This window comes from Oncorhynchus masou, chromosome 29 (assembly GCF_036934945.1).
Source record: "Oncorhynchus masou masou isolate Uvic2021 chromosome 29, UVic_Omas_1.1, whole genome shotgun sequence".
NCBI classification, from domain to species: domain Eukaryota; kingdom Metazoa; phylum Chordata; class Actinopteri; order Salmoniformes; family Salmonidae; genus Oncorhynchus; species Oncorhynchus masou.
Window position 1 is genome coordinate 98,907,440 of NC_088240.1, and position 23,921 is coordinate 98,931,360.

The window sequence follows — 23,921 nt, forward strand, 5'->3', positions numbered from 1 at the left end:
AACCCCTGGTCCCTCCCAGACAACTCTTCTATAAAGCCCTGCCACACCTACTAAACCCCTGGTCCCAGATATCTCTCCACCTATTGTCTTCTAGAGGGAGCTTTTCGAAAGCAACACTTTGGAATATTCCATGCTTTCTGTTTGCTGTTGCTGAGTGTATTCACATTCTTACCAGGCTTTGGTAAAATGATATTTGAAATCTATCCAATAGTTTCTTGGTCCATTCTTAGTGGGTAATTACAGTATTCATGTGCTGCAGTGGCTTTTGGAACCCAAATGGAATAAAAACATGTTGTTTTGTATATTTTTTGGAAATGATGTAGACGATAACACAAGTCACAACCCAAAGAACACATTGCGTTATATAAGTGTCTTGATAACAGCAGTGTGAACTGAATGCCTCTAGGCTCCACAGTCCTGCCAGGTAACGCCGGCTTCCAGGACCAGGTCGCCGCTCTGAAGTGGGTCCAGGAGAACATGGAGGCGTTCGGAGGTGACCCCAGGCTGGTGACGGTGGGGGCAGAGCGGAGTGGAGCCGACGTGGCCAGCCTACATCTGACCTCCCCCTCCTCGCGTGGTCTCTTCGACAGGATGCTGCTCATGGTAAGCTGACCTGTGACCCCTGATCCTCACTGACCTTCACCAAGAGTCCCAAATGGCGCTCTATTCCCTCTATAGTGTGCTGCTTTTGACCAGAGCCCCTATCAAAAGTAGTGCACTATAGTAGTGCGCTAAATAGGGCTATTGTGGATGTGTTACTAAGCCCTCGTGTGTAAATAATGCTGTTACAGTAACGGTCTTGACCATTCCAGCTGTTTACAACTAGTTTAGGCTGTCATGCAGTAACACCCTTGTGATTAATGGTCGGAATGTCACTGATTATGCAGCGTGACCGTCATCACAGTTTTACTTCCACGTTCACGGCATAGTCCAGTATGCTATGTCCTCTCTACACAGCACTATGTCCTCTCTATACAGCAGGATATGTCCTCTCTATACAGCAGGATATGTCCTCTCTATACAGCAGGATTATGTCCTCTCTATACAGCAGGATTATGTCCTCTCTATACAGCACTATGTCCTCTCTATACAGCACTATGTCCTCTCTATACAGCACTATGTCCTCTCTATACAGCACTATGTCCTCTCTATACTGCAGGATATGTCCTCTCTATACATTTAAGGCCATATCCAGTCTTAAGAGTTCAGGAGGATGGCTTGTGCGTACATCCCCTCCTCTTCCTCTTCCAGTGCTGTAGTGCTGAGTCCGTGACCGTTACCGGGAGGTACACACACACTGCTCCTCCTCTTATTCCTCCTCCAGCTGCTGCTCTTCCTCTCCTTCCTCATGTCCCCCAGAGACATGTAGGAGGAGACTGTGTTCCGCAAGCCAAAGCTGATCATAGAGTCTCTGTTGCCGGGGTAACGATGAGGCTGGTCTGTCAGCTCCGAGCTGAGGTTAGAATAGATATGATGCAGCGTTAGTCTGTTATCTATCACTGATAAAGTACATTGAAAGCTAAACTCAAAAATAAGCTCAAACATATATGTAATTGTCAGACTCCATGAAACTCCCAGAGAGGGGTAGTGACAGATACAGATGGATGGGGAGAAACAAGGTTGGAGAGAGAGGGACTGAAGGCGGGGAGAGGGGGACTGAAGGCGGGGAGAGGGAGACTGAAGGCGGGGAGAGGGAGACTGAAGGCGGAGAGAGGTGGACTGAAGGCGGGGAGAGGGGGACTGAAGGCGGGGAGAGGGGGACTGAAGGCGGGGAGAGAGGGACTGAAGGCGGGGAGAGAGGTAGACTGAAGGCGGGGAGAGGGAGACTGAAGGCGGGGAGAGGGAGACTGAAGGCGGGGAGAGGGGGACTGAAGGCGGGGAGAGGGGGACTGAAGGCGGGGAGAGAGAGAGGCTGAAGGCGGGGAGAGAGGGGGGCTGAAGGCGGGGAGAGGGGGAGGCTGAAGGCGGGGAGAGAGAGAGGCTGAAGGCGGGGAGAGAGAGGGGCTGAAGGCGGGGAGAGGGGGACTGAAGGCGGGGAGAGGGGGACTGAAGGCGGGGAGAGAGAGAGGCTGAAGGCGGGGAGAGAGGGGGGCTGAAGGCGGGGAGAGGGGGAGGCTGAAGGCGGGGAGAGAGAGAGGCTGAAGGCGGGGAGAGAGAGGGGCTGAAGGCGGGGAGAGAGGGATGAAGGCGGGGAGAGAGGGGGACTGAAGGCGGGGAGAGAGGGGGACTGAAGGCGGGGAGAGAGGGATGAAGGCGGGGAGAGAGGGATGAAGGCGGGGAGAGAGGTGGACTGAAGGCGGGGAGAGAGGGAGGCTGAAGGCGGGGAGAGGGGGCGGCTGAAGGCGGGGAGAGGGGGACTGAAGGCGGGGAGAGGGGGACTGAAGGCGGGGAGAGAGGGGGCTGAAGGCGGGGAGAGGGGGCGGCTGAAGGCGGGGAGAGGGGGACTGAAGGCGGGGAGAGGGGGACTGAAGGCGGGGAGAGAGGGGGCTGAAGGCGGGGAGAGGGGGAGGCTGAAGGCGGGGAGAGAGAGGCTGAAGGCGGGGAGAGAGAGGGGCTGAAGGCGGGGAGAGAGGGATGAAGGCGGGGAGAGAGGGGGACTGAAGGCGGGGAGAGAGGGGGACTGAAGGCGGGGAGAGAGGGATGAAGGCGGGGAGAGAGGGGATGAAGACGGGGAGAGGGGGACTGAAGGCGGGGAGAGAGGGATGAAGGCGGGGAGAGAGGGGGACTGAAGGCGGGGAGAGAGGGGGACTGAAGGCGGGGAGAGAGGGGCTGAAGGCGGGGAGAGAGGGGGACTGAAGGCGGGGAGAGAGGGGGACTGAAGGCGGGGAGAGAGGGGGACTGAAGGCGGGGAGAGGGGGACTGAAGGCGGGGAGAGGGGGGCTGAAGGCGGGGAGAGAGGGGGACTGAAGGCGGGGAGAGAGGGGGACTGAAGGCGGGGAGAGGGGGACTGAAGGCGGGGAGAGAGGGATGAAGGCGGGGAGAGAGGGGGACTGAAGGCGGGGAGAGGGGGACTGAAGGCGGGGAGAGAGGGATGAAGGCGGGGAGAGAGGGGGACTGAAGGCGGGGAGAGAGGGGGACTGAAGGCGGGGAGAGAGGGGCTGAAGGCGGGGAGAGAGGGGATGAAGACGGGGAGAGAGGGGATGAAGGCAGGGAGAAAGGGAAAGAGGTCAACGTTCGAGAAAGAGGTACCTGTTGACGTCTTTCCAGTCGAAGTTGTTGTGCATCACCACAGGGGGTGCCTGGGAGGCCAGGTTGAGGTTGCCATTGGTTACAGCCTGACAGGGGGTGGTGAGAATACAGCACAGGCCGTCTGCACAATCTGTCAAAGAGGAGGGGCCACTGTCGTTACCAGAAACCATACCCAGCTCTCCTGTGGTTATAACCAGTGAGCTACCAGAAACCATACGCAGCTCTCATGTGGTTATAACCAGTGAGCTACCAGAAACCATACGCAGCTCTCATGTGGTTATAACCAGTGAGCTACCAGAAACCATACACAGTGACTAAAATATAAATGTACAAGGACACATTAATGACACAAGGAGAGCACCGGAGCTGAGTATCTTCCACATCCTCAAAATAGCCAACATCAGCAATGTACTTCAACCACACTATACAGCTCGTATGACTCCACTTAGTGAATGTAGTATAGCAGCATTGCAGTGCGTTGGAGTTGGTGCGGCTTGAAAGAGTCAATAATTCCACGTTAGAAAGTGATAACTACCGGTGGTGTCACAAGTTAAAAAATAATGAATAGTTCCAACCTTTATAATAATAGTAGACGTATCAGCTCATGGTTCCTATAAATAGATTCACATGGAGTCTACATGTGTTTGACTTTAATGTCAGATTGTAATATTCAGCAGATTTGTTGGTGTCCCGGGAAAAAACTCTTATTACATTTTTTTTTTTTTATAATTTTTTAAAGATGTATTTTCAGATACGGCTATTGTCAGACATAATGCCTGCAAATCATTCACTTTTCACAGATTATGAAGAGGGATGACTACTTTAATCAGGGACCTTTCACAGATTATGAAGAGGGATGACTACTTTAATCAGGGACCTTTCACAGATTATGAAGGAGGGATGACTACTTTAATCATGACCCTTTCACAGATTATGAAGAGGGATGACTACTTTAATCATGACCCTTTCACAGATTATGAAGGAGGGATGACTACTTTAATCATGACCCTTTCACATATTATGAAGAGGGATGACTACTTTAATCAGGGACCTTTCACAGATTATGAAGGAGGGATGACTACTTTAATCAGGGACCTTTCACAGATTATGAAGAGGGATGACTACTTTAATCATGACCCTTTCACAGATTATGAAGAGGGATGACTACTTTAATCATGACCCTTTCACAGATTATGAAGAGGGATGACTACTTTAATCATGACCCTTTCACAGATTATGAAGGGGGGATGACTACTTTAATCATGACCCTTTCACAGATTATGAAGAGGGATGACTACTTTAATCATGACCCTTTCACAGATTATGAAGAGGGATGACTACTTTAATCATGACCCTTTCACAGATTATGAAGGAGGGATGACTACTTTAATCATGACCCTTTCACAGATTATGAAGGAGGGATGACTACTTTAATCATGACCCTTTCACAGATTATGAAGGAGGGATGACTACTTTAATCATGACCCTTTCACATATTATGAAGAGGGATGACTACTTTAATCATGACCCTTTCACAGATTATGAAGAGGGATGACTACTTTAATCATGACCCTTTCACAGATTATGAAGAGGGATGACTACTTTAATCAGGGACCTTTCACAGATTATGAAGGAGGGATGACTACTTTAATCAGGGACCTTTCACAGATTATGAAGAGGGATGACTACTTTAATCATGACCCTTTCACAGATTATGAAGAGGGATGACTACTTTAATCATGACCCTTTCACAGATTATGAAGGGGGGGTGACTAATTTAAATTTCTGTTTAAAAATAAAAAAAATCTACAAAAAGTGAAGTAAAAGGTTTACGATGAATAGATTTGGACTAAATGTCCATGATCATGTCACATGGGATTGTTATTTACCAGAGTAGTGGTTGACGAGGTCCTCGAGACACTGGAAGGTTAGACCAGGAGAGATGTAGTACCAGTTGTTGGGAAGGCGAATAATACGATAGTGTACCACAACCCTGTGCCGTACAGACAGGGTATACACTCCTACAACACCACACAGGCAGGGAAAAACAAGACGTTATTACATCTGTTTTTAAAGTTGGTTGATTTTGGTTGATCATTTTAGTAGTTGATTGTGAGAGAATCTATCGGCAGTCCTGTAGTCGAAGTTTAGAACTCCAGCTTTTATATGTACCATTTATTTAGGACATTTAGCGAACACCTTTATCCTAAGTGACTTACAGTAGTTGTTGCTTGCGTACCCACAACCATCGCGTTGCGAGCACCATGCTCTACAAACGGAGCACCACAAGGGGCACCACAGGAGCACCACAAGGGGCACCACAAGGGGCACCACAAGGGGCACCACAAGGGGCACCACAAGGAGCACCACAAGGGGCACCACAGGAGCACCACAAGGGGCACCACAGGAGCACCACAAGGGGCACCACAAGGAGCACCACAATTCCATTTAAGTTACGGTCCAGACGTCTGTCTCTTGGCCACTCACCTTTTTGACTTTCTCTTATCATGAAGGAGCCGGCTCTGTTTCCGGGCAGACGAAGCAGTTCCTCTGCTTTGGGTCGGGCCACCCCTTCAAACAACCAGCTAAATGAATACAGAATACCAATCAACCATGTTCATAAAGCATGTATTTTCATGGCCTTAGAACCCACATAAAACAACCAGCTATGAAGAACGATTGAAACATGACCACTGGCTGTTTTAATCATAATGGTATCGTAGATGCTATCAACTTCCCCTTTTCAGAATACCAAGCCTTAAACCATTATCGTCAGCTATCATCCGACACTGGACTAGGAAAGTGTTAGGTTAGTATATCTTTTAATTTTTCATTTTTAAAAACGCATCTATTTATCTTTATTTTTTACCTAACACTTATTTTTCTTAAAACTGCATTGTTGGTTAAGGGATTGTAAGTTAGCATTTCACTGTAAGGTCTACTACACCTGTTGTATTCAGCATTTCACTGTAAGGTCTACTACACCTGTTGTATTCAGCATTTCACTGTAAGGTCTACTACACCTGTTGTATTCGGCATTTCACTGTAAGGTCTACTACACCTGTTGTATTCAGCATTTCACTGTAAGGTCTACTACACCTGTTGTATTCAGCATTTCACTGTGAGGTCTACTACACCTGTTGTATTCAGCATTTCACTGTAAGGTCTACTACACCTGTTGTATTCAGCATTTCACTGTAAGGTCTACTACACCTGTTGTATTCAGCATTTCACTGTAAGGTCTACTACACCTGTTGTATTCGGCACATTTTTGGGGGATTTAAACGTGATTTGATGTAGGAGGCAGATGACTTGACAGTGGACAGTGACAGGTAGGTTAGTGTTTGTGAGTTCACCTACCTGTGATAGACCTTGACAGTGGACTGTGACAGTGTCAGGTAGGTTAGTGTTTGTGAGTTCACCTACCTGTGATAGACCTTGACAGTGGACTGTGACAGTGTCAGGTAGGTTAGTGTTTGTGAGTTCACCTACCCGTGATAGACCTTGACAGTGGACTGTGACAGTGTCAGGTAGGTTAGTGTGAGTTAACCTACCCGTGATAGACCTTGACAGTGTCAGGTAGGTTAGTGTGAGTTAACCTACCCGTGATAGACCTTGACAGTGTCAGGTAGGTTAGTGTGAGTTAACCTACCCGTGATAGACCTTGACAGTGTCAGGTAGGTTAGTGTGAGTTAACCTACCCGTGATAGACCTTGACAGTGTCAGGTAGGTTAGTGTGAGTTAACCTACCCGTGATAGACCTTGACAGTGTCAGGTAGGTTAGTGTTTGTGAGTTAACCTACCCGTGATAGACCTTGACAGTGTCAGGTAGGTTAGTGATTGTGAGTTAACCTACCCGTGATAGACCTTGACAGTGGACTGTGACAGTGTCAGGTAGGTTAGTGATTGTGAGTTAACCTACCCGTGATAGACCTTGACAGTGGACTGTGACAGTGTCAGGTAGGTTAGTATTCGTGAGTTAACCTACCCGTGATAGACCTTGACAGTGTCAGGTAGGTTAGTGTGAGTTCACCTACCCGTGATAGACCTTGGCCACATGGTTGTTGGGGATGTAGTTCTCATATCCTGTTTGGACAGAAGAAACCCTCCACCAGTAACCCTCCCTGACAGAAGAGAAGAAACAAGGGAAGAATGAGATTGAGTCCCGAATAGCACCCTATTCCTTATTTAGTGCACTGTTATCGACCAATAGGGCTCTGGTCAAAAGTAGAATTGGTTAGATTTGGCCCCTGTCTCTCTCAGTCTAGTCAAACAGATCAGTTCTTAGAGGAGATGGTGTTGTGTTGAGGGAGAGAATGTGGAAGACTAGGACTGCGTCCCAAATTGCCCCCTTGTCCCTAGATAGTGCCCTACGTTTGACCAGGACTCATAGGGCTCTGGTCAAAAGTAGGGCACTATCTAGGGACTAGGGTGCCATTTGGGACACCGTTGTTAGATTCAGTTGGGTTCAGTCACTCACTCTGCCAGGAGTCTCAGTCTCTCTCCTATCTTGAAGAGAGGCACACTGACATCTGCAGAGGGGTAGTCAGACAAGACTACCAGGGTTTCACTGACATCTGCAGAGGTGTAGTCAGACAGGACTCTCAGGGTATCGTTGTCTGGAGAGAAGAGTAAATATATATATATATTTTTTTTACAGCATATTGGATGACTGTCATTCATATTCCATTCACCCAGCTCAATGTAACAGTGATAGGTTTAGACTACTACATGATACTCTAATTTCCCCTATACCCATCATGAGGTTGCTACAACCTAGCCTATGAATTAAAGTTTACAATGGTTGGTGCACAGGTCGAGAGAAAATGTGACAGACAGTAACACATTCATTAACCCCTTGCACACTCTTGCCTGCATCTAGCTGATCTAGAGTGTAAATCAGTTGCAAACAAGAGTTTCTATTGGACAAATTCAGGTGCATTTATCCCCGTTTCTTTCTTTTTGCTTCCGTTTAAGAAATCTTTTCAACAGAATCGGCGGAATGAATACACCCCTGATCACATACAAACAGTTCTCTTTCATAGCAGCCACATACAAACAACATGATTCCTTTGGAAGTTGTATAACTCATTGCACCTCGTCTCTCTCTCCTCCTCTCACCCTTTTCCCTTTCGCTTGTGGACTTCAGTGCACAATACATCAGCTGCCTGTGACCACCTTTCCAAATGCCGTGTACTGGTGTACTATCTCAATTTGACCAGTTTCTCACAGCAGGGAAATAATCCTGCAGCAGCAGGAAATATAAATTATTATGTGGATTATAATTAATGGACTTTATTGTAGGTAGTTGATTCATTTTAGGTTAAGAAAAATGAAGTCTGACATTTTAAAGTGGAAATTACAAACGTTAAGAAGCCTTTTTAAACCTTGAATAGACCACAATTTGCATTTCCTTCTGCAAAGGAAAATTCTCTGCGACAACAGGGTGATCAAATTAAGAGAGTACATCTGTACAGTATCTGCCAATCACAGCGAAAGCAAAAGTGTTATCAGGTCGTCTATATCAGATGAAGATTATATCATTTTTCCATTCAGTCAACAGCTCTTGGACGGTCATTTCAAGATGCTGAATGCTCACACACTGATGCTATTACAAAAATATTTAAAAAAAAAATGTTTTACATTTTTTTTTTTAGATATGAGTACATGTTGTGGAGGGGTAGGGAAGTAGGATGCTGTTCGTTATTTCATTTAATGAAGAAATGTGTTTTATATTGCATAATGGTCCAGTAAAAAGCAAGAGGTGACACACCCATGTTGGTAGAGGTGCAGACTAATGGAATAGTAAACCGTCTACAACAGAAAGTCATACAGTACACTGCATATATGCTCCCAACAATTTAATGGGTAAACAAAATGTTGAAAATTGCAGTTGTTTGGCCACAGTTTGCATGAGAGGAACCCTGTTTATTTTGGGTGAAATTATGCAAATGTTTTCACATACACAGAGCAGTACAGGGCCAGTACAGCTTATGAAACCAAGTCACTCCACCCTTACTTAAAATATTACATCAAATGAACCATTTCCCATCAGAGACAATCTGCGATTCCAAGCGTTTAAATTAATCAGTTTATAGACATTGATTCTTGAAGAATACAAAACAAATTTGAATCCCAGATTGCCCCTTTTAACAGAATCCTTTCATTAATAAAACGATCATTACCAAAATACAGACTTCCTTAACCAGAGAGACTTACTTCTCAGAAAGGGATCAGAGCTGGTGTTGGTGTCATCTCCATTCCCTGGCATAGCGACTGGGCTGGTCCAGATGTTCCCCATGTCTGGTCAGAGAGCCTTGTTGATCATTTGGATGCAGGAATAAAGAGCTGGGAAGTAGCAGTGCTATGTGTGCTTGCCTCTCATTCCTTTATCTCGCGATTTAGCCCAGCACTGGTATTCTCCAGTTTAGCATGTGGATATCATCACCCTTTCCTCAGATAGACTTACCCTACCAGTCTGTAGCAGCCTCCGTCGTTATACCTAACATAACCAATATTTGGTGTAATATAGCCGGAATTATAATGTAATATAGCCTGAATTAGCTTAGCATGATGCTACGGTACTGTATAACGGTGATAAGCAGCAGCTCATCAGTCTATTCTAGTCATCCTGCCAATCTGTTTTTGTTGATCTCATCTAGTCACTTCCTCACTAATGGGGAAGTTGTGACTTGTTTTTCACCACATTTTTCCACTCCTGAAATAGACTAATCACCACAGTGCTGTAGCCAATAGATGAGACTAATCACCACAGTGCTGTAGCCAATAGATGAGACTAATCACCACAGTGCTGTAGCCAATAGATGAGACTAATCACCACAGTGCTGTAGCCAATAGATGATACTAATCACCACAGTGCTGTAGCCAATAGAGGAGACTAATCACCACAGTGTTGTAGCCAATAGATGACAGACTAATCACCACAGTGCTGTAGCCAATAGATGACAGACTAATCACCACAGTGCTGTAGCCAATAGATGACAGATTAATCACCACAGTGCTGTAGCCAATAGATGAGACTAATCACCACAGTGCTGTAGCCAATAGATGACAGACTAATCACCACAGTGCTGAAGCTGATAGACTCTGTCCCTCCCCCCTCTCTCTCCCCAGGGTGGTTCTGTGTTCTCCCCTGCCTCAGTGCTGAGTGGTTCTCTGACTCTGTCCCTCCCCCCTCTCTCTCCCCAGGGTGGTTCTGTGTTCTCCCCTGCCTCAGTGCTGAGTGGCTCTCTGACTCTGTCCCTCCTCTCTCTCTCTCCCCAGGGTGGCTCTGTGTTCTCCCCTGCCTCAGTGCTGAGTGGTTCTCTGACTCTGTCCCTCCCCCCTCTCTCCCCCCAGGGTGGTTCTGTGTTCTCCCCTGCCTCAGTGCTGAGTGGTTCTCTGACTCTGTCCCTCCTCTCTCTCTCTCCCCAGGGTGGTTCTGTGTTCTCCCCTGCCTCAGTGCTGAGTGGTTCTCTGACTCTGTCCCTCCTCTCTCTCTCTCCCCAGGGTGGTTCTGTGTTCTCCCCTGCCTCAGTGCTGAGTGGTTCTCTGACTCGGTCCCTCCTCTCTCTCTCCCCAGGGTGGTTCTGTGTTCTCCCCTGCCTCAGTGCTGAGTGTATCTAAAGCCCAGGGGCAGGCTGAGGCTCTGGCCCGGGAGCTGGGCTGTTCCTCCTCCTCTGACCCGGAACAGCTGGGCTCCTGCCTGAGAGCAGCTCCAGCACAGGACCTCAACGCTGCCCAGACCAAGGTACTGTTGGCCTTATAGACCCAGACTGAGGTACTGTTGGCCTTATAGACCCAGACTAAGGTACTGTTGGCCTTATAGACCCAGACTGAGGTACTGTTGGGATTATAGACCCAGACTGAGGTACTGTTGGGATTATAGACCCAGACTAAGGTACTGTTGGCCTTATAGACCCAGACCAAGGTACTGTTGGCCTTATAGACCCAGACTAAGGTACTGTTGGCCTTATAGACCCAGACTAAGGTACTGTTGGCCTTATAGACCCAGACTGAGGTACTGTTGGCCTTATAGACCCAGACTGAGGTACTGTTGGCCTTATAGACCCAGACTAAGGTACTGTTGGCCTTATAGACCCAGACCAAGGTACTGTTGGCCTTATAGACCCAGACTAAGGTACTGTTGGCCTTATAGACCCAGACTGAGGTACTGTTGGCCTTATAGACCCAGACTAAGGTACTGTTGGTCTTTTTGACCCAGACTGAGATACTGTTGGTCTTGTAGACGCAGGCCAAGGACCCAGACTGAGGTACTGTTGACCTTATAGACCCAGACCAAGGTACTGTTGGCCTTATAGACCCAGACTAAGGTACTGTTGGCCTTATAGACCCAGACTGAGGTACTGTTGGCCTTATAGACCCAGACTGAGGTACTGTTGGCCTTATAGACCCAGACTGAGGTACTGTTGGCCTTATAGACCCAGACTGAGGTACTGTTGGTCTTATAGACCCAGACTGAGGTACTGTTGGCCTTATAGACCCAGACTGAGGTACTGTTGGCCTTATAGACCCAGACTGAGGTACTGTTGGCCTTATAGACCCAGACTGAGGTACTGTTGGTCTTTTTGACCCAGACTGAGGTACTGTTGGCCTTATAGACCCAGACTGAGGTACTGTTGGCCTTATAGACCCAGACTGAGGTACTGTTGGCCTTATAGACCCAGACTGAGGCACTGTTGGCCTTATAGACCCAGACTGAGGTACTGTTGGCCTTATAGACCCAGACTGAGGCACTGTTGGCCTTATAGACCCAGACTAAGGTACTGTTGACCTTATAGACCCAGACTGAGGCACTGTTGGCCTTATAGTCACAGACTAAGGAAGGAAGCCTTATAGTCCCAGATGTTGTGCTATTTGGGACGCTACCATACCCCCCCCCCCCTGTCTTATTTTATGTTATCTGTTTCAGCTGCTGTCAGTCAGCGGGCCCCTGCAGGCTTGGGGTCCAGTGGTGGACGGGGTCTCTGTCCAGGGGAACCCCTCCAAGGCCCTGATGAATGCAGGCTTCCACAGAGCTGACCTCCTGCTGGGCTCCTCCGCAGAGGATGGACTCATCAGCAGGGCCAAGAGGATCAAGGTGAGCACCGGAGATCCTATAATTCAAAGACGTTCTTTGTGTTTCTATGGTGAGATCATTCACCACTAGTGTCGTCCGTCTATTTAGGTGTACCTGCTTATTAAGCTTTGCAGGATGGAATTGGGGAATATGGCTCTTTGTTTTTCATACAGTGTGGGACATATTCTAATGCGTAGACTCCTAGTTCAACTCAGCAGGTGACTCGTATGTTAGCGGTTTGTCCTCATTCACATTGTATTAGTATTGAGTAGTATTACTCTACTCAGCCACGTTTCATATCACCAACTTCTACTTTCCCCCCCTAATGTCTTGACGACAGAACTTTGAGGAGCTCCAGGGGCGAGCTGACAGTAAAACAGCATTCTACGAAGCCCTGTCCAACTCTCTGGGTGGAGACGAAGCCAATGCGTTTGTCAAGGCTGCAGCTATCTGGTTCTACTCCATGCAGCACTCTCCCTCTCCAGCTGGCTACAATCTCTTCTCTCAGGCTCTTAACAGTGCAACCAGGTGAGAAATGTGCTCGGCACACTACTGTATACGGTATTCATGTAGTTCCGGAATACCTTACTCTTATTCATTGAATTCAGTGCATAAATATCCAATCAAATTGTATTCGTCACATGCGCCCAATACAACAGGTGTAGACCTCACAGTGAAATGCTTACTTACAAGCCCCTAACCAGCAATGCAGTTTCAAAAAAATACGGATAAGAATAAGAAATAAAAGTAACAAGTAATTAAGGAGCAGCAGTAAAAATAACAATAGTGAGTCTATATACAGGGGGGTACCGATTAGTTGAGGTAATATGTACATGTAGGTAGAGTAATTAAAGTGACTATGCATAGATGACAACAGAGAGTAGCAGCGGTTTAATGAGTGGAAGAGGGGGGGGATCAATGGCAATTGTCTGGGTAGCCATTTGACTATACAGTTCCTGTATGGAGAAGCACAACCATAATAATCACGTCACAAGACACCATTCTCTGTTCAGTTCTGTGTGTTCAGTTATTAGTTCAGTTCACTTCATTTATTTGACCTTTTACAGTAATTATCTTCACGTTCAAGAGCAATGAGTTCTGTTCAATGAGTTCTGTTCAATGAGTTCTGTTCAATGAGTTCTGTTCAATGAGTTCTGTTCAATGAGTTCTGTTCAATGAGTTCTGTTCAATGAGTTTTATACAATGAGTTTTATACAGTGAGTTTTATACAGTGAGTTTTATACAGTGAGTTTTATACAGTGAGTTCTATACAGTGAGTTCTATACAGTGAGTTCTATACAGTGAGTTCTATACAGTGAGTTACAGAGCCCTCAGAAGGTATTCATACCCCTTGACTTATTCCACATGTTGTGTTACAACCTGAATTCAAAATGGATTAAATGTATATTTTCCCTCACCCGTCTACACACAATACCCCATAATGACAAATGTATTGAAAATGAAAGACAGAAATATCTCATTCACTTTTATTACATTCATTATCTTGTATTCACACCTGACACATCTTTGGCGGAGATTAAAGCTTTGAGTCGTCTTGTGTATGTCTGTATCAGCTTTGCACGTCTGGATTTTGAGATTTTCTCTCATTCTTCCTTGCTGAGTTTCTCAAAATCTGTTAAATCAGATGGTTGATCGGCGGTGAACAGCAATCTTCAAGTCTTTCTACAGATTTTCAATGGGATTCAAGTTTGGGCTTTGGCTGGGCCACTCAAATTCTTTCACATTCTTGTTCTGAAGCCATTCCAGCGTTGCTTTGGCTCTATGCTTGCAGTCATTGTCCTATTGGAATGTAAAATCTTCACCCCCAGTCTAAGGTTGTTTGCACTCTGAAACAGGTTCTCTTCCTGTATTTTTTCCTATATTTTCCTGTATACTTACCAGTCTCCCAGTCCCTGCCGCTGAAAAGCATCCCAATAGCATGATGCTGCCACCACCATGCTTCACAGTCGGGATGGTGTTAGACGGGTGATGAGCTGTGCCTGGTTTTCTCCAAGCATATTGCTTTGCATTCAGGCCAAAGAGTTATGTTTTTGTCTCATCAGACCACAGAATCTTTTGCCTTATGCTCAGTCTTTCATGTGCCTTTTTCCAAACTCCAGGCGTGCTGTCGTGTGCCTTTTTCCAAACTCCAGGCGTGCTGTCATGTGCCTTTTTCCAAACTCCAGACGTGCTGTCATGTGCCTGTTTCCAAACTCCAGACGTGCTGTCATGTGCCTGTTTCCAAACTCCAGACGTGCTGTCATGTGCCTGTTTCCAAACTCCAGACGTGCTGTCATGTGCCTGTTTCCAAACTCCAGACGTGCTGTCATGTGCCTGTTTCCAAACTCCAGACGTGCTGTCATGTGCCTGTTTCCAAACTCCAGACGTGCTGTCATGTGCCTGTTTCCAAACTCCAGACGTGCGGTCATGTGCCTTTTTCCAAACTCCAGACGTGCTGTCATGTGTCATTTTCCAAACTCCAGACGTGCTGTCATGTGCCTTTTTCCAAACTCCAGACGTGCTGTCATGTGCCTTTTTCCAAACTCCAGACGTGCTGTCATGTGCCTGTTTCCAAACTCCAGACGTGCTGTCATGTGCCTTTTTCCAAACTCCAGACGTGCTGTCATGTGTCATTTTCCAAACTCCAGACGTGCTGTCATGTGCCTGTTTCCAAACTCCAGACGTGCGGTCATGTGCCTTTTTCCAAACTCCAGACGTGCTGTCATGTGCCTGTTTCCAAACTCCAGACGTGCTGTCATGTGCCTTTTTCCAAACTCCAGACGTGCTGTCATGTGCCTTTTTCCAAACTCCAGACGTGCTGTCATGTGCCTGTTTCCAAACTCCAGACGTGCTGTCATGTGCCTTTTCCAAACTCCAGACGTGCTGTCATGTGTCATTTTCCAAACTCCAGACGTGCTGTCATGTGCCTTTTTCCAAACTCCAGACGTGCTGTCATGTGCCTTTTTCCAAACTCCAGACGTGCTGTCATGTGCCATTTTCCAAACTCCAGACGTGCTGTCATGTGCCTTTTCCAAACTCCAGACGTGCTGTCATGTGCCTTTTTCCAAACTCCAGACGTGCTGTCATGTGCCTTTTCCAAACTCCAGACGTGCTGTCATGTGCCTTTTTCCAAACTCCAGACGTGCTGTCATGTGCCTTTTTCCAAACTCCAGACGTGCTGTCATGTGCCTTTTTCCAAACTCCAGACGTGCTGTCATGTGCCTTTTTCCAAACTCCAGACGTGCTGTCATGTGCCTTTTTCCAAACTCCAGACGTGCTGTCATGTGCCTTTTCCAAACTCCAGACGTGCTGTCATGTGCCTTTTTCCAAACTCCAGACGTGCTGTCATGTGCCTGTTTCCAAACTCCAGACGTGCTGTCATGTGCCTGTTTCCAAACTCCAGACGTGCTGTCATGTGCCTTTTTCCAAACTCCAGACGTGCTGTCATGTGCCTTTTTCCAAACTCCAGACGTGCTGTCATGTGCCTGTTTCCAAACTCCAGACGTGCTGTCATGTGCCTGTTTCCAAACTCCAGACGTGCTGTCATGTGCCTTTTTCCAAACTCCAGACGTGCTGTCATGTGCCATTTTCCAAACTCCAGACGTGCTGTCATGTGCCTTTTTCCAAACTCCAGACGTGCTGTCATGTGCCTTTTTCCAAACTCCAGACGTGCTGTCATGTGCCTTTTTCCAAACTCCAGACGTCATGTGTCATTTTCCAAACTCCAGACGTGCTGTCATGTGCCTTTTTCCAAACTCCAGACGTGCTGTCATGTGCCTTTTTCCAAACTCCAGACGTGCTGTCATGTGCCATTTTCCAAACTCCAGACGTGCTGTCATGTGCCTTTTTCCAAACTCCAGACGTGCTGTCATGTGCCTTTTTCCAAACTCCAGACGTGCTGTCATGTGCCTTTTTCCAAACTCCAGACGTGCTGTCATGTGCCTTTTTCCAAACTCCAGACGTGCTGTCATGTGCCTTTTTCCAAACTCCAGACGTGCTGTCATGTGCCTTTTTCCAAACTCCAGACGTGCTGTCATGTGCCTGTTTCCAAACTCCAGACGTGCTGTCATGTGCCTTTTTCCAAACTCCAGACGTGCTGTCATGTGCCTTTTTCCAAACTCCAGACGTGCTGTCATGTGCCTTTTTCCAAACTCCAGACGTCATGTGTCATTTTCCAAACTCCAGACGTGCTGTCATGTGCCTTTTTCCAAACTCCAGACGTGCTGTCATGTGCCTTTTTCCAAACTCCAGACGTGCTGTCATGTGCCTTTTTCCAAACTCCAGACGTCATGTGTCATTTTCCAAACTCCAGACGTGCTGTCATGTGCCTTTTTCCAAACTCCAGACGTGCTGTCATGTGCCTTTTTCCAAACTCCAGACGTGCTGTCATGTGCCATTTTCCAAACTCCAGACGTGCTGTCATGTGCCTTTTCCAAACTCCAGACGTGCTGTCATGTGCCTGTTTCCAAACTCCAGACGTGCTGTCATGTGCCTGTTTCCAAACTCCAGACGTGCTGTCATGTGCCTGTTTCCAAACTCCAGACGTGCTGTCATGTGCCTTTTTCCAAACTCCAGACGTGCTGTCATGTGCCTGTTTCCAAACTCCAGACGTGCTGTCATGTGCCTGTTTCCAAACTCCAGACGTGCTGTCATGTGCCTGTTTCCAAACTCCAGACGTGCTGTCATGTGCCTGTTTCCAAACTCCAGACGTGCTGTCATGTGCCTGTTTCCAAACTCCAGACGTGCTGTCATGTGCCTGTTTCCAAACTCCAGACGTGCTGTCATGTGCCTGTTTCCAAACTCCAGACGTGCTGTCATGTGCCTGTTTCCAAACTCCAGACGTGCTGTCATGTGCCTTTTTCCAAACTCCAGACGTGCTGTCATGTGCCTGTTTCCAAACTCCAGACGTGCTGTCATGTGCCTTTTTCCAAACTCCAGACGTCATGTGTCATTTTCCAAACTCCAGACGTGCTGTCATGTGCCTTTTTCCAAACTCCAGACGTGCTGTCATGTGCCTTTTTCCAAACTCCAGACGTGCTGTCATGTGCCTTTTTCCAAACTCCAGACGTCATGTGTCATTTTCCAAACTCCAGACGTGCTGTCATGTGCCTTTTTCCAAACTCCAGACGTGCTGTCATGTGCCTTTTTCCAAACTCCAGACGTGCTGTCATGTGCCATTTTCCAAACTCCAGACGTGCTGTCATGTGCCTTTTTCCAAACTCCAGACGTGCTGTCATGTGCCTGTTTCCAAACTCCAGACGTGCTGTCATGTGCCTGTTTCCAAACTCCAGACGTGCTGTCATGTGCCTGTTTCCAAACTCCAGACGTGCTGTCATGTGCCTTTTTCCAAACTCCAGACGTGCTGTCATGTGCCTGTTTCCAAACTCCAGACGTGCTGTCATGTGCCTGTTTCCAAACTCCAGACGTGCTGTCATGTGCCTGTTTCCAAACTCCAGACGTGCTGTCATGTGCCTGTTTCCAAACTCCAGACGTGCTGTCATGTGCCTGTTTCCAAACTCCAGACGTGCTGTCATGTGCCTGTTTCCAAACTCCAGACGTGCTGTCATGTGCCTGTTTCCAAACTCCAGACGTGCTGTCATGTGCCTTTTTCCAAACTCCAGACGTGCTGTCATGTGCCTGTTTCCAAACTCCAGACGTGCTGTCATGTGCCTGTTTCCAAACTCCAGACGTGCTGTCATGTGCCTGTTTCCAAACTCCAGACGTGCTGTCATGTGCCTGTTTCCAAACTCCAGACGTGCTGTCATGTGCCTGTTTCCAAACTCCAGACGTGCTGTCATGTGCCTGTTTCCAAACTCCAGACGTGCTGTCATGTGCCTGTTTACAAACTCCAGACGTGCTGTCATGTGCCTGTTTCCAAACTCCAGACGTGCTGTCATGTGCCTGTTTCCAAACTCCAGACGTGCTGTCATGTGCCTGTTTCCAAACTCCAGACGTGCTGTCATGTGCCTTTTTCCAAACTCCAGACGTGCTGTCATGTGCCTGTTTCCAAACTCCAGACGTGCTGTCATGTGCCTGTTTCCAAACTCCAGACGTGCTGTCATGTGCCTTTTTCCAAACTCCAGACGTGCTGTCATGTGCCTTTTTCCAAACTCCAGACGTGCTGTCATGTGCCATTTTCCAAACTCCAGACGTGCTGTCATGTGCCTTTTTCCAAACTCCAGACGTGCTGTCATGTGCCTTTTTCCAAACTCCAGACGTGCTGTCATGTGCCTTTTTCCAAACTCCAGACGTGCTGTCATGTGCCTTTTTCCAAACTCCAGACGTGCTGTCATGTGCCTTTTTCCAAACTCCAGACGTGCTGTCATGTGCCTTTTTCCAAACTCCAGACGTGCTGTCATGTGCCTTTTTCCAAACTCCAGACGTGCTGTCATGTGCCTGTTTCCAAACTCCAGACGTGCTGTCATGTGCCTTTTTCCAAACTCCAGACGTGCTGTCATGTGCCTTTTTCCAAACTCCAGACGTGCTGTCATGTGCCTGTTTCCAAACTCCAGACGTGCTGTCATGTGCCTGTTTCCAAACTCCAGACGTGCTGTCATGTGCCTTTTTCCAAACTCCAGACGTGCTGTCATGTGCCTTTTTCCAAACTCCAGACGTGCTGTCATGTGCCTGTTTCCAAACTCCAGACGTGCTGTCATGTGCCTGTTTCCAAACTCCAGACGTGCTGTCATGTGCCTTTTTCCAAACTCCAGACGTGCTGTCATGTGCCATTTTCCAAACTCCAGACGTGCTGTCATGTGCCTTTTTCCAAACTCCAGACGTGCTGTCATGTGCCTTTTTCCAAACTCCAGACGTGCTGTCATGTGCCTTTTTCCAAACTCCAGACGTCATGTGTCATTTTCCAAACTCCAGACGTGCTGTCATGTGCCTTTTTCCAAACTCCAGACGTGCTGTCATGTGCCTTTTTCCAAACTCCAGACGTGCTGTCATGTGCCATTTTCCAAACTCCAGACGTGCTGTCATGTGCCTTTTTCCAAACTCCAGACGTGCTGTCATGTGCCTTTTTCCAAACTCCAGACGTGCTGTCATGTGCCTTTTTCCAAACTCCAGACGTGCTGTCATGTGCCTTTTTCCAAACTCCAGACGTGCTGTCATGTGCCTTTTTCCAAACTCCAGACGTGCTGTCATGTGCCTTTTTCCAAACTCCAGACGTGCTGTCATGTGCCTGTTTCCAAACTCCAGACGTGCTGTCATGTGCCTTTTTCCAAACTCCAGACGTGCTGTCATGTGCCTTTTTCCAAACTCCAGACGTGCTGTCATGTGCCTTTTTCCAAACTCCAGACGTCATGTGTCATTTTCCAAACTCCAGACGTGCTGTCATGTGCCTTTTTCCAAACTCCAGACGTGCTGTCATGTGCCTTTTTCCAAACTCCAGACGTGCTGTCATGTGCCTTTTTCCAAACTCCAGACGTCATGTGTCATTTTCCAAACTCCAGACGTGCTGTCATGTGCCTTTTTCCAAACTCCAGACGTGCTGTCATGTGCCTTTTTCCAAACTCCAGACGTGCTGTCATGTGCCATTTTCCAAACTCCAGACGTGCTGTCATGTGCCTTTTTCCAAACTCCAGACGTGCTGTCATGTGCCTGTTTCCAAACTCCAGACGTGCTGTCATGTGCCTGTTTCCAAACTCCAGACGTGCTGTCATGTGCCTGTTTCCAAACTCCAGACGTGCTGTCATGTGCCTTTTTCCAAACTCCAGACGTGCTGTCATGTGCCTGTTTCCAAACTCCAGACGTGCTGTCATGTGCCTGTTTCCAAACTCCAGACGTGCTGTCATGTGCCTGTTTCCAAACTCCAGACGTGCTGTCATGTGCCTGTTTCCAAACTCCAGACGTGCTGTCATGTGCCTGTTTCCAAACTCCAGACGTGCTGTCATGTGCCTGTTTCCAAACTCCAGACGTGCTGTCATGTGCCTGTTTCCAAACTCCAGACGTGCTGTCATGTGCCTGTTTCCAAACTCCAGACGTGCTGTCATGTGCCTTTTTCCAAACTCCAGACGTGCTGTCATGTGCCTGTTTCCAAACTCCAGACGTGCTGTCATGTGCCTTTTTCCAAACTCCAGACGTCATGTGTCATTTTCCAAACTCCAGACGTGCTGTCATGTGCCTTTTTCCAAACTCCAGACGTGCTGTCATGTGCCTTTTTCCAAACTCCAGACGTGCTGTCATGTGCCTTTTTCCAAACTCCAGACGTCATGTGTCATTTTCCAAACTCCAGACGTGCTGTCATGTGCCTTTTTCCAAACTCCAGACGTGCTGTCATGTGCCTTTTTCCAAACTCCAGACGTGCTGTCATGTGCCATTTTCCAAACTCCAGACGTGCTGTCATGTGCCTTTTTCCAAACTCCAGACGTGCTGTCATGTGCCTGTTTCCAAACTCCAGACGTGCTGTCATGTGCCTGTTTCCAAACTCCAGACGTGCTGTCATGTGCCTGTTTCCAAACTCCAGACGTGCTGTCATGTGCCTTTTTCCAAACTCCAGACGTGCTGTCATGTGCCTGTTTCCAAACTCCAGACGTGCTGTCATGTGCCTGTTTCCAAACTCCAGACGTGCTGTCATGTGCCTGTTTCCAAACTCCAGACGTGCTGTCATGTGCCTGTTTCCAAACTCCAGACGTGCTGTCATGTGCCTGTTTCCAAACTCCAGACGTGCTGTCATGTGCCTGTTTCCAAACTCCAGACGTGCTGTCATGTGCCTGTTTCCAAACTCCAGACGTGCTGTCATGTGCCTTTTTCCAAACTCCAGACGTGCTGTCATGTGCCTGTTTCCAAACTCCAGACGTGCTGTCATGTGCCTGTTTCCAAACTCCAGACGTGCTGTCATGTGCCTGTTTCCAAACTCCAGACGTGCTGTCATGTGCCTGTTTCCAAACTCCAGACGTGCTGTCATGTGCCTGTTTCCAAACTCCAGACGTGCTGTCATGTGCCTGTTTCCAAACTCCAGACGTGCTGTCATGTGCCTGTTTACAAACTCCAGACGTGCTGTCATGTGCCTGTTTCCAAACTCCAGACGTGCTGTCATGTGCCTGTTTCCAAACTCCAGACGTGCTGTCATGTGCCTGTTTCCAAACTCCAGACGTGCTGTCATGTGCCTTTTTCCAAACTCCAGACGTGCTGTCATGTGCCTGTTTCCAAACTCCAGACGTGCTGTCATGTGCCTGTTTCCAAACTCCAGACGTGCTGTCATGTGCCTTTTTCCAAACTCCAGACGTGCTGTCATGTGCCTTTTTCCAAACTCCAGACGTGCTGTCATGTGCCTTTTTCCAAACTCCAGACGTGCTGTCATGTGCCTTTTTCTCAGGAGTGGCTTCCGTCTGACCACTCTTCCATAAATCCCAAATTGGTGAAGTGCTGTGGAGACTGTTGTCCTTCTGGTAGGTTCTCCCCATCTCAGCCAAGGAACTCTGCAGTTCTCACTGGTTATTGGGTTCTTGGTCTCCTCCCTGACCAAGGTCCTTCTTGCCTGGTTGCTCAGTTAGGTCAGACTGGCACCTCTAGACAGAGTCTGGCTTGTTCCATATTTTTTCAACTTCCCGATAATGAAGACCCGATGCTCTTGGAAACTTTCAACACTCTTGAATGTGTTTTATACCTTTCCCCAGATATGCTTTATCACAATTACATCTCTGAGATCGACGGACAGTTCCTCAGACTTCATGGTATAGTTTTATGCTCTGAAATCCACTGTCAACTGTGGGACCTTGTATAGACAGGTGTGTTTCTTTCTAAATCATGTCCAAACAATTCAATTGGCCCCAGGTGGACTCCAATCAAGATTTTGGATGCACCTTGAGCTCAATTTGGAATGTCATAGGAAAGGGGTATGAATACATATGTAAGTGACATATATATTTTAGTAACAAGTTCGTAACAAATTCTAAAAACATGTTTTCACTTTGTCATTATGGGATATTGTGTGCAGATGGGTGAGAGCATGTTTTATTTAATCCATTTTTAATTCAGGCTCTAACACAACAACATGTGGAATACGTCAAGGGGTATGAATACTTTCTGAAGGCCATACATGGAGTTCTATGCAGTGATTTCTATGCAGTGAGTCCTATGCAGTGAGTTCTATGCACTGTGTTCTATGCAATGAATACTTTCTGAAGGTCAGCAGTGAATTCTACGCAATTTGTAAGTCGCTCTGGATAAGAGCGTCTGCTAAATGACTTAAATGTAATGTAAATGTAAATCTACGCAGTGAATTCTGTGCAGTGCAGAGTGAGTGGAAACTCATAGCTAGACTATTGATCTCTTTACACTGTTATATGTTGCTTTAATGTGATTGACAAACTGGAACAGAGCATTCATTCCAAATGACACCCTATTCCCTATATAGTGGAGTACTTTAGACCAGAGCCCTGTGGGAGCCCTCTGACTCCTGTTCAAAAGTAGTGCACTATAAAGGGAATAGGGTGCCATTTGGGACACAACTATGAAGAGCTGGAACAGAGTGCGTTTCACTTGTGGTCTTGAGGAAGGAAACAGCCAGCCGACTGAAGACTGAAATAACCTGAGGATTTAGAAGGACTGTGTGAACTGTTTTACTGAGGGTGTTAGAAGCAGCGTGTTTAGAAAAGAAAATAATGTAACAATTCAGAAATAGAACTACTAGTGCCGTGGTTCGGAAATTTAACGTGGCCCTGACATGTGGCGCAGACCAAGCTTTTCAACAGAAATATGCCATAAGAAAACAGTATGTCAGGGCCCATATTCATAAAGCGCCTTAGAGAAGGAATCCTGTTCTCGGACCAGTTTTGCCTTTTGGGTTATAAAATGAATGGATAGATGGAATCTGATTCTATACTGAACAAAGATATATGTGCAACATGCAACAATTTCAAAGATTTTACTGAGTTACAGTTCATAAGGAAATCAGTCAATTGAAATAAATTCTCTAAAACTACATTGGAGGCGGCTTATGGTAGAGAAATGAACATTCAGTTCTCTGGCAACAGCTCTGGTGGACATTCCTGCAGTCTGCATGCCAATTGTACTCTCCCTGACAACTTGAGACATCTGCGACATTGTGTTGTGTGACAAAACTGCACATTTTAAAGTGGCCTTTTATTGTCCATGGCACAAGGTGCACCTGTGTAATGATCATACTATTTAATCAGCTTTTTGATATGCCACACATGTCAAGTGGATGGATTATCTTGACAATGGAGAAATGCTCACTAACGGGGCGCACTAATTGTGTGCAAAATTTGAGAGAAATACGCTTTTTGTGCGTTTGGATAATTTGAATTTCAGCTCATGAAACATGGGACCAAAACTTTACATGTTGCCTTTATATTTCTGTTCAGTGTAGATCAGCTCATGAATACGGTCCCAGATTCACTCAAGATCAATCATTATTTCTGTCATCTTATATGCAATGGATTCTGTAGATACTGTATGTCTCTGTAGTTCTGCAGTATTGACAGAGATGTTCTGTATACTGTAGTTCTGCAGTATTGACAGAGATGTTCTGTATACTGTAGTTCTGCAGTATTGACAGAGATGTTCTGTATACTGTAGTTCTGCAGTATTGACAGAGATGTTCTGTATACTGTAGTTCTGCAGTATTGACAGAGATGTTCTGTATACTGTAGTTCTGCAGTATTGACAGAGATGTTCTGTATACTGT

General features: G+C 46.9%; 2 protein-coding genes across 2 annotated transcripts in view; one reads left to right on the plus strand and one right to left on the minus strand.

Moving 5' to 3' along the window:
- The window catches only part of LOC135519870 (thyroglobulin-like), a 94,287-nt gene that overhangs the window by 66,080 nt on the left and 4,286 nt on the right, over positions 1-23,921 (plus strand). The window contains exons 43-46 of the mRNA XM_064945072.1: positions 407-603; positions 10,772-10,939; positions 12,122-12,289; positions 12,609-12,796. Coding sequence (XP_064801144.1) covers positions 407-603; positions 10,772-10,939; positions 12,122-12,289; positions 12,609-12,796 — 721 coding nt within the window. The remainder of the gene's footprint in view (positions 1-406; positions 604-10,771; positions 10,940-12,121; positions 12,290-12,608; positions 12,797-23,921) is intronic.
- Positions 278-9,827, minus strand: LOC135521050 (src-like-adapter). Its single transcript, XM_064946974.1, has 7 exons — positions 9,409-9,827; positions 7,670-7,808; positions 7,227-7,313; positions 5,677-5,774; positions 5,079-5,210; positions 3,190-3,319; positions 278-1,453 (listed from the first exon to the last, which is right to left on the minus strand). The coding sequence occupies exons 1-7, from the start codon at positions 9,488-9,490 to the stop codon at positions 1,198-1,200; spliced, it is 924 nt and encodes a 307-aa protein (XP_064803046.1). The 5' UTR covers positions 9,491-9,827; the 3' UTR covers positions 278-1,197.

Excerpts from the sequence above, each read along its gene's own strand:
- LOC135521050 (XM_064946974.1), bottom strand. The coding sequence starts at position 9,490 with ATGGGGAACATCTGGACCAGCCCAGTCGCTATGCCAGGGAATGGAGAT. Across the intron at positions 7,809-9,408 it reads CTCTGATCCCTTTCTGAGAA|ACAACGATACCCTGAGAGTC; the intron begins GTAAGTCTCTCT and ends TCTTCTCTCCAG. Across the intron at positions 5,775-7,226 it reads GTGGCCAAGGTCTATCACGG|CTGGTTGTTTGAAGGGGTGG; the intron begins GTAGGTGAACTC and ends GTATTCATTTAG.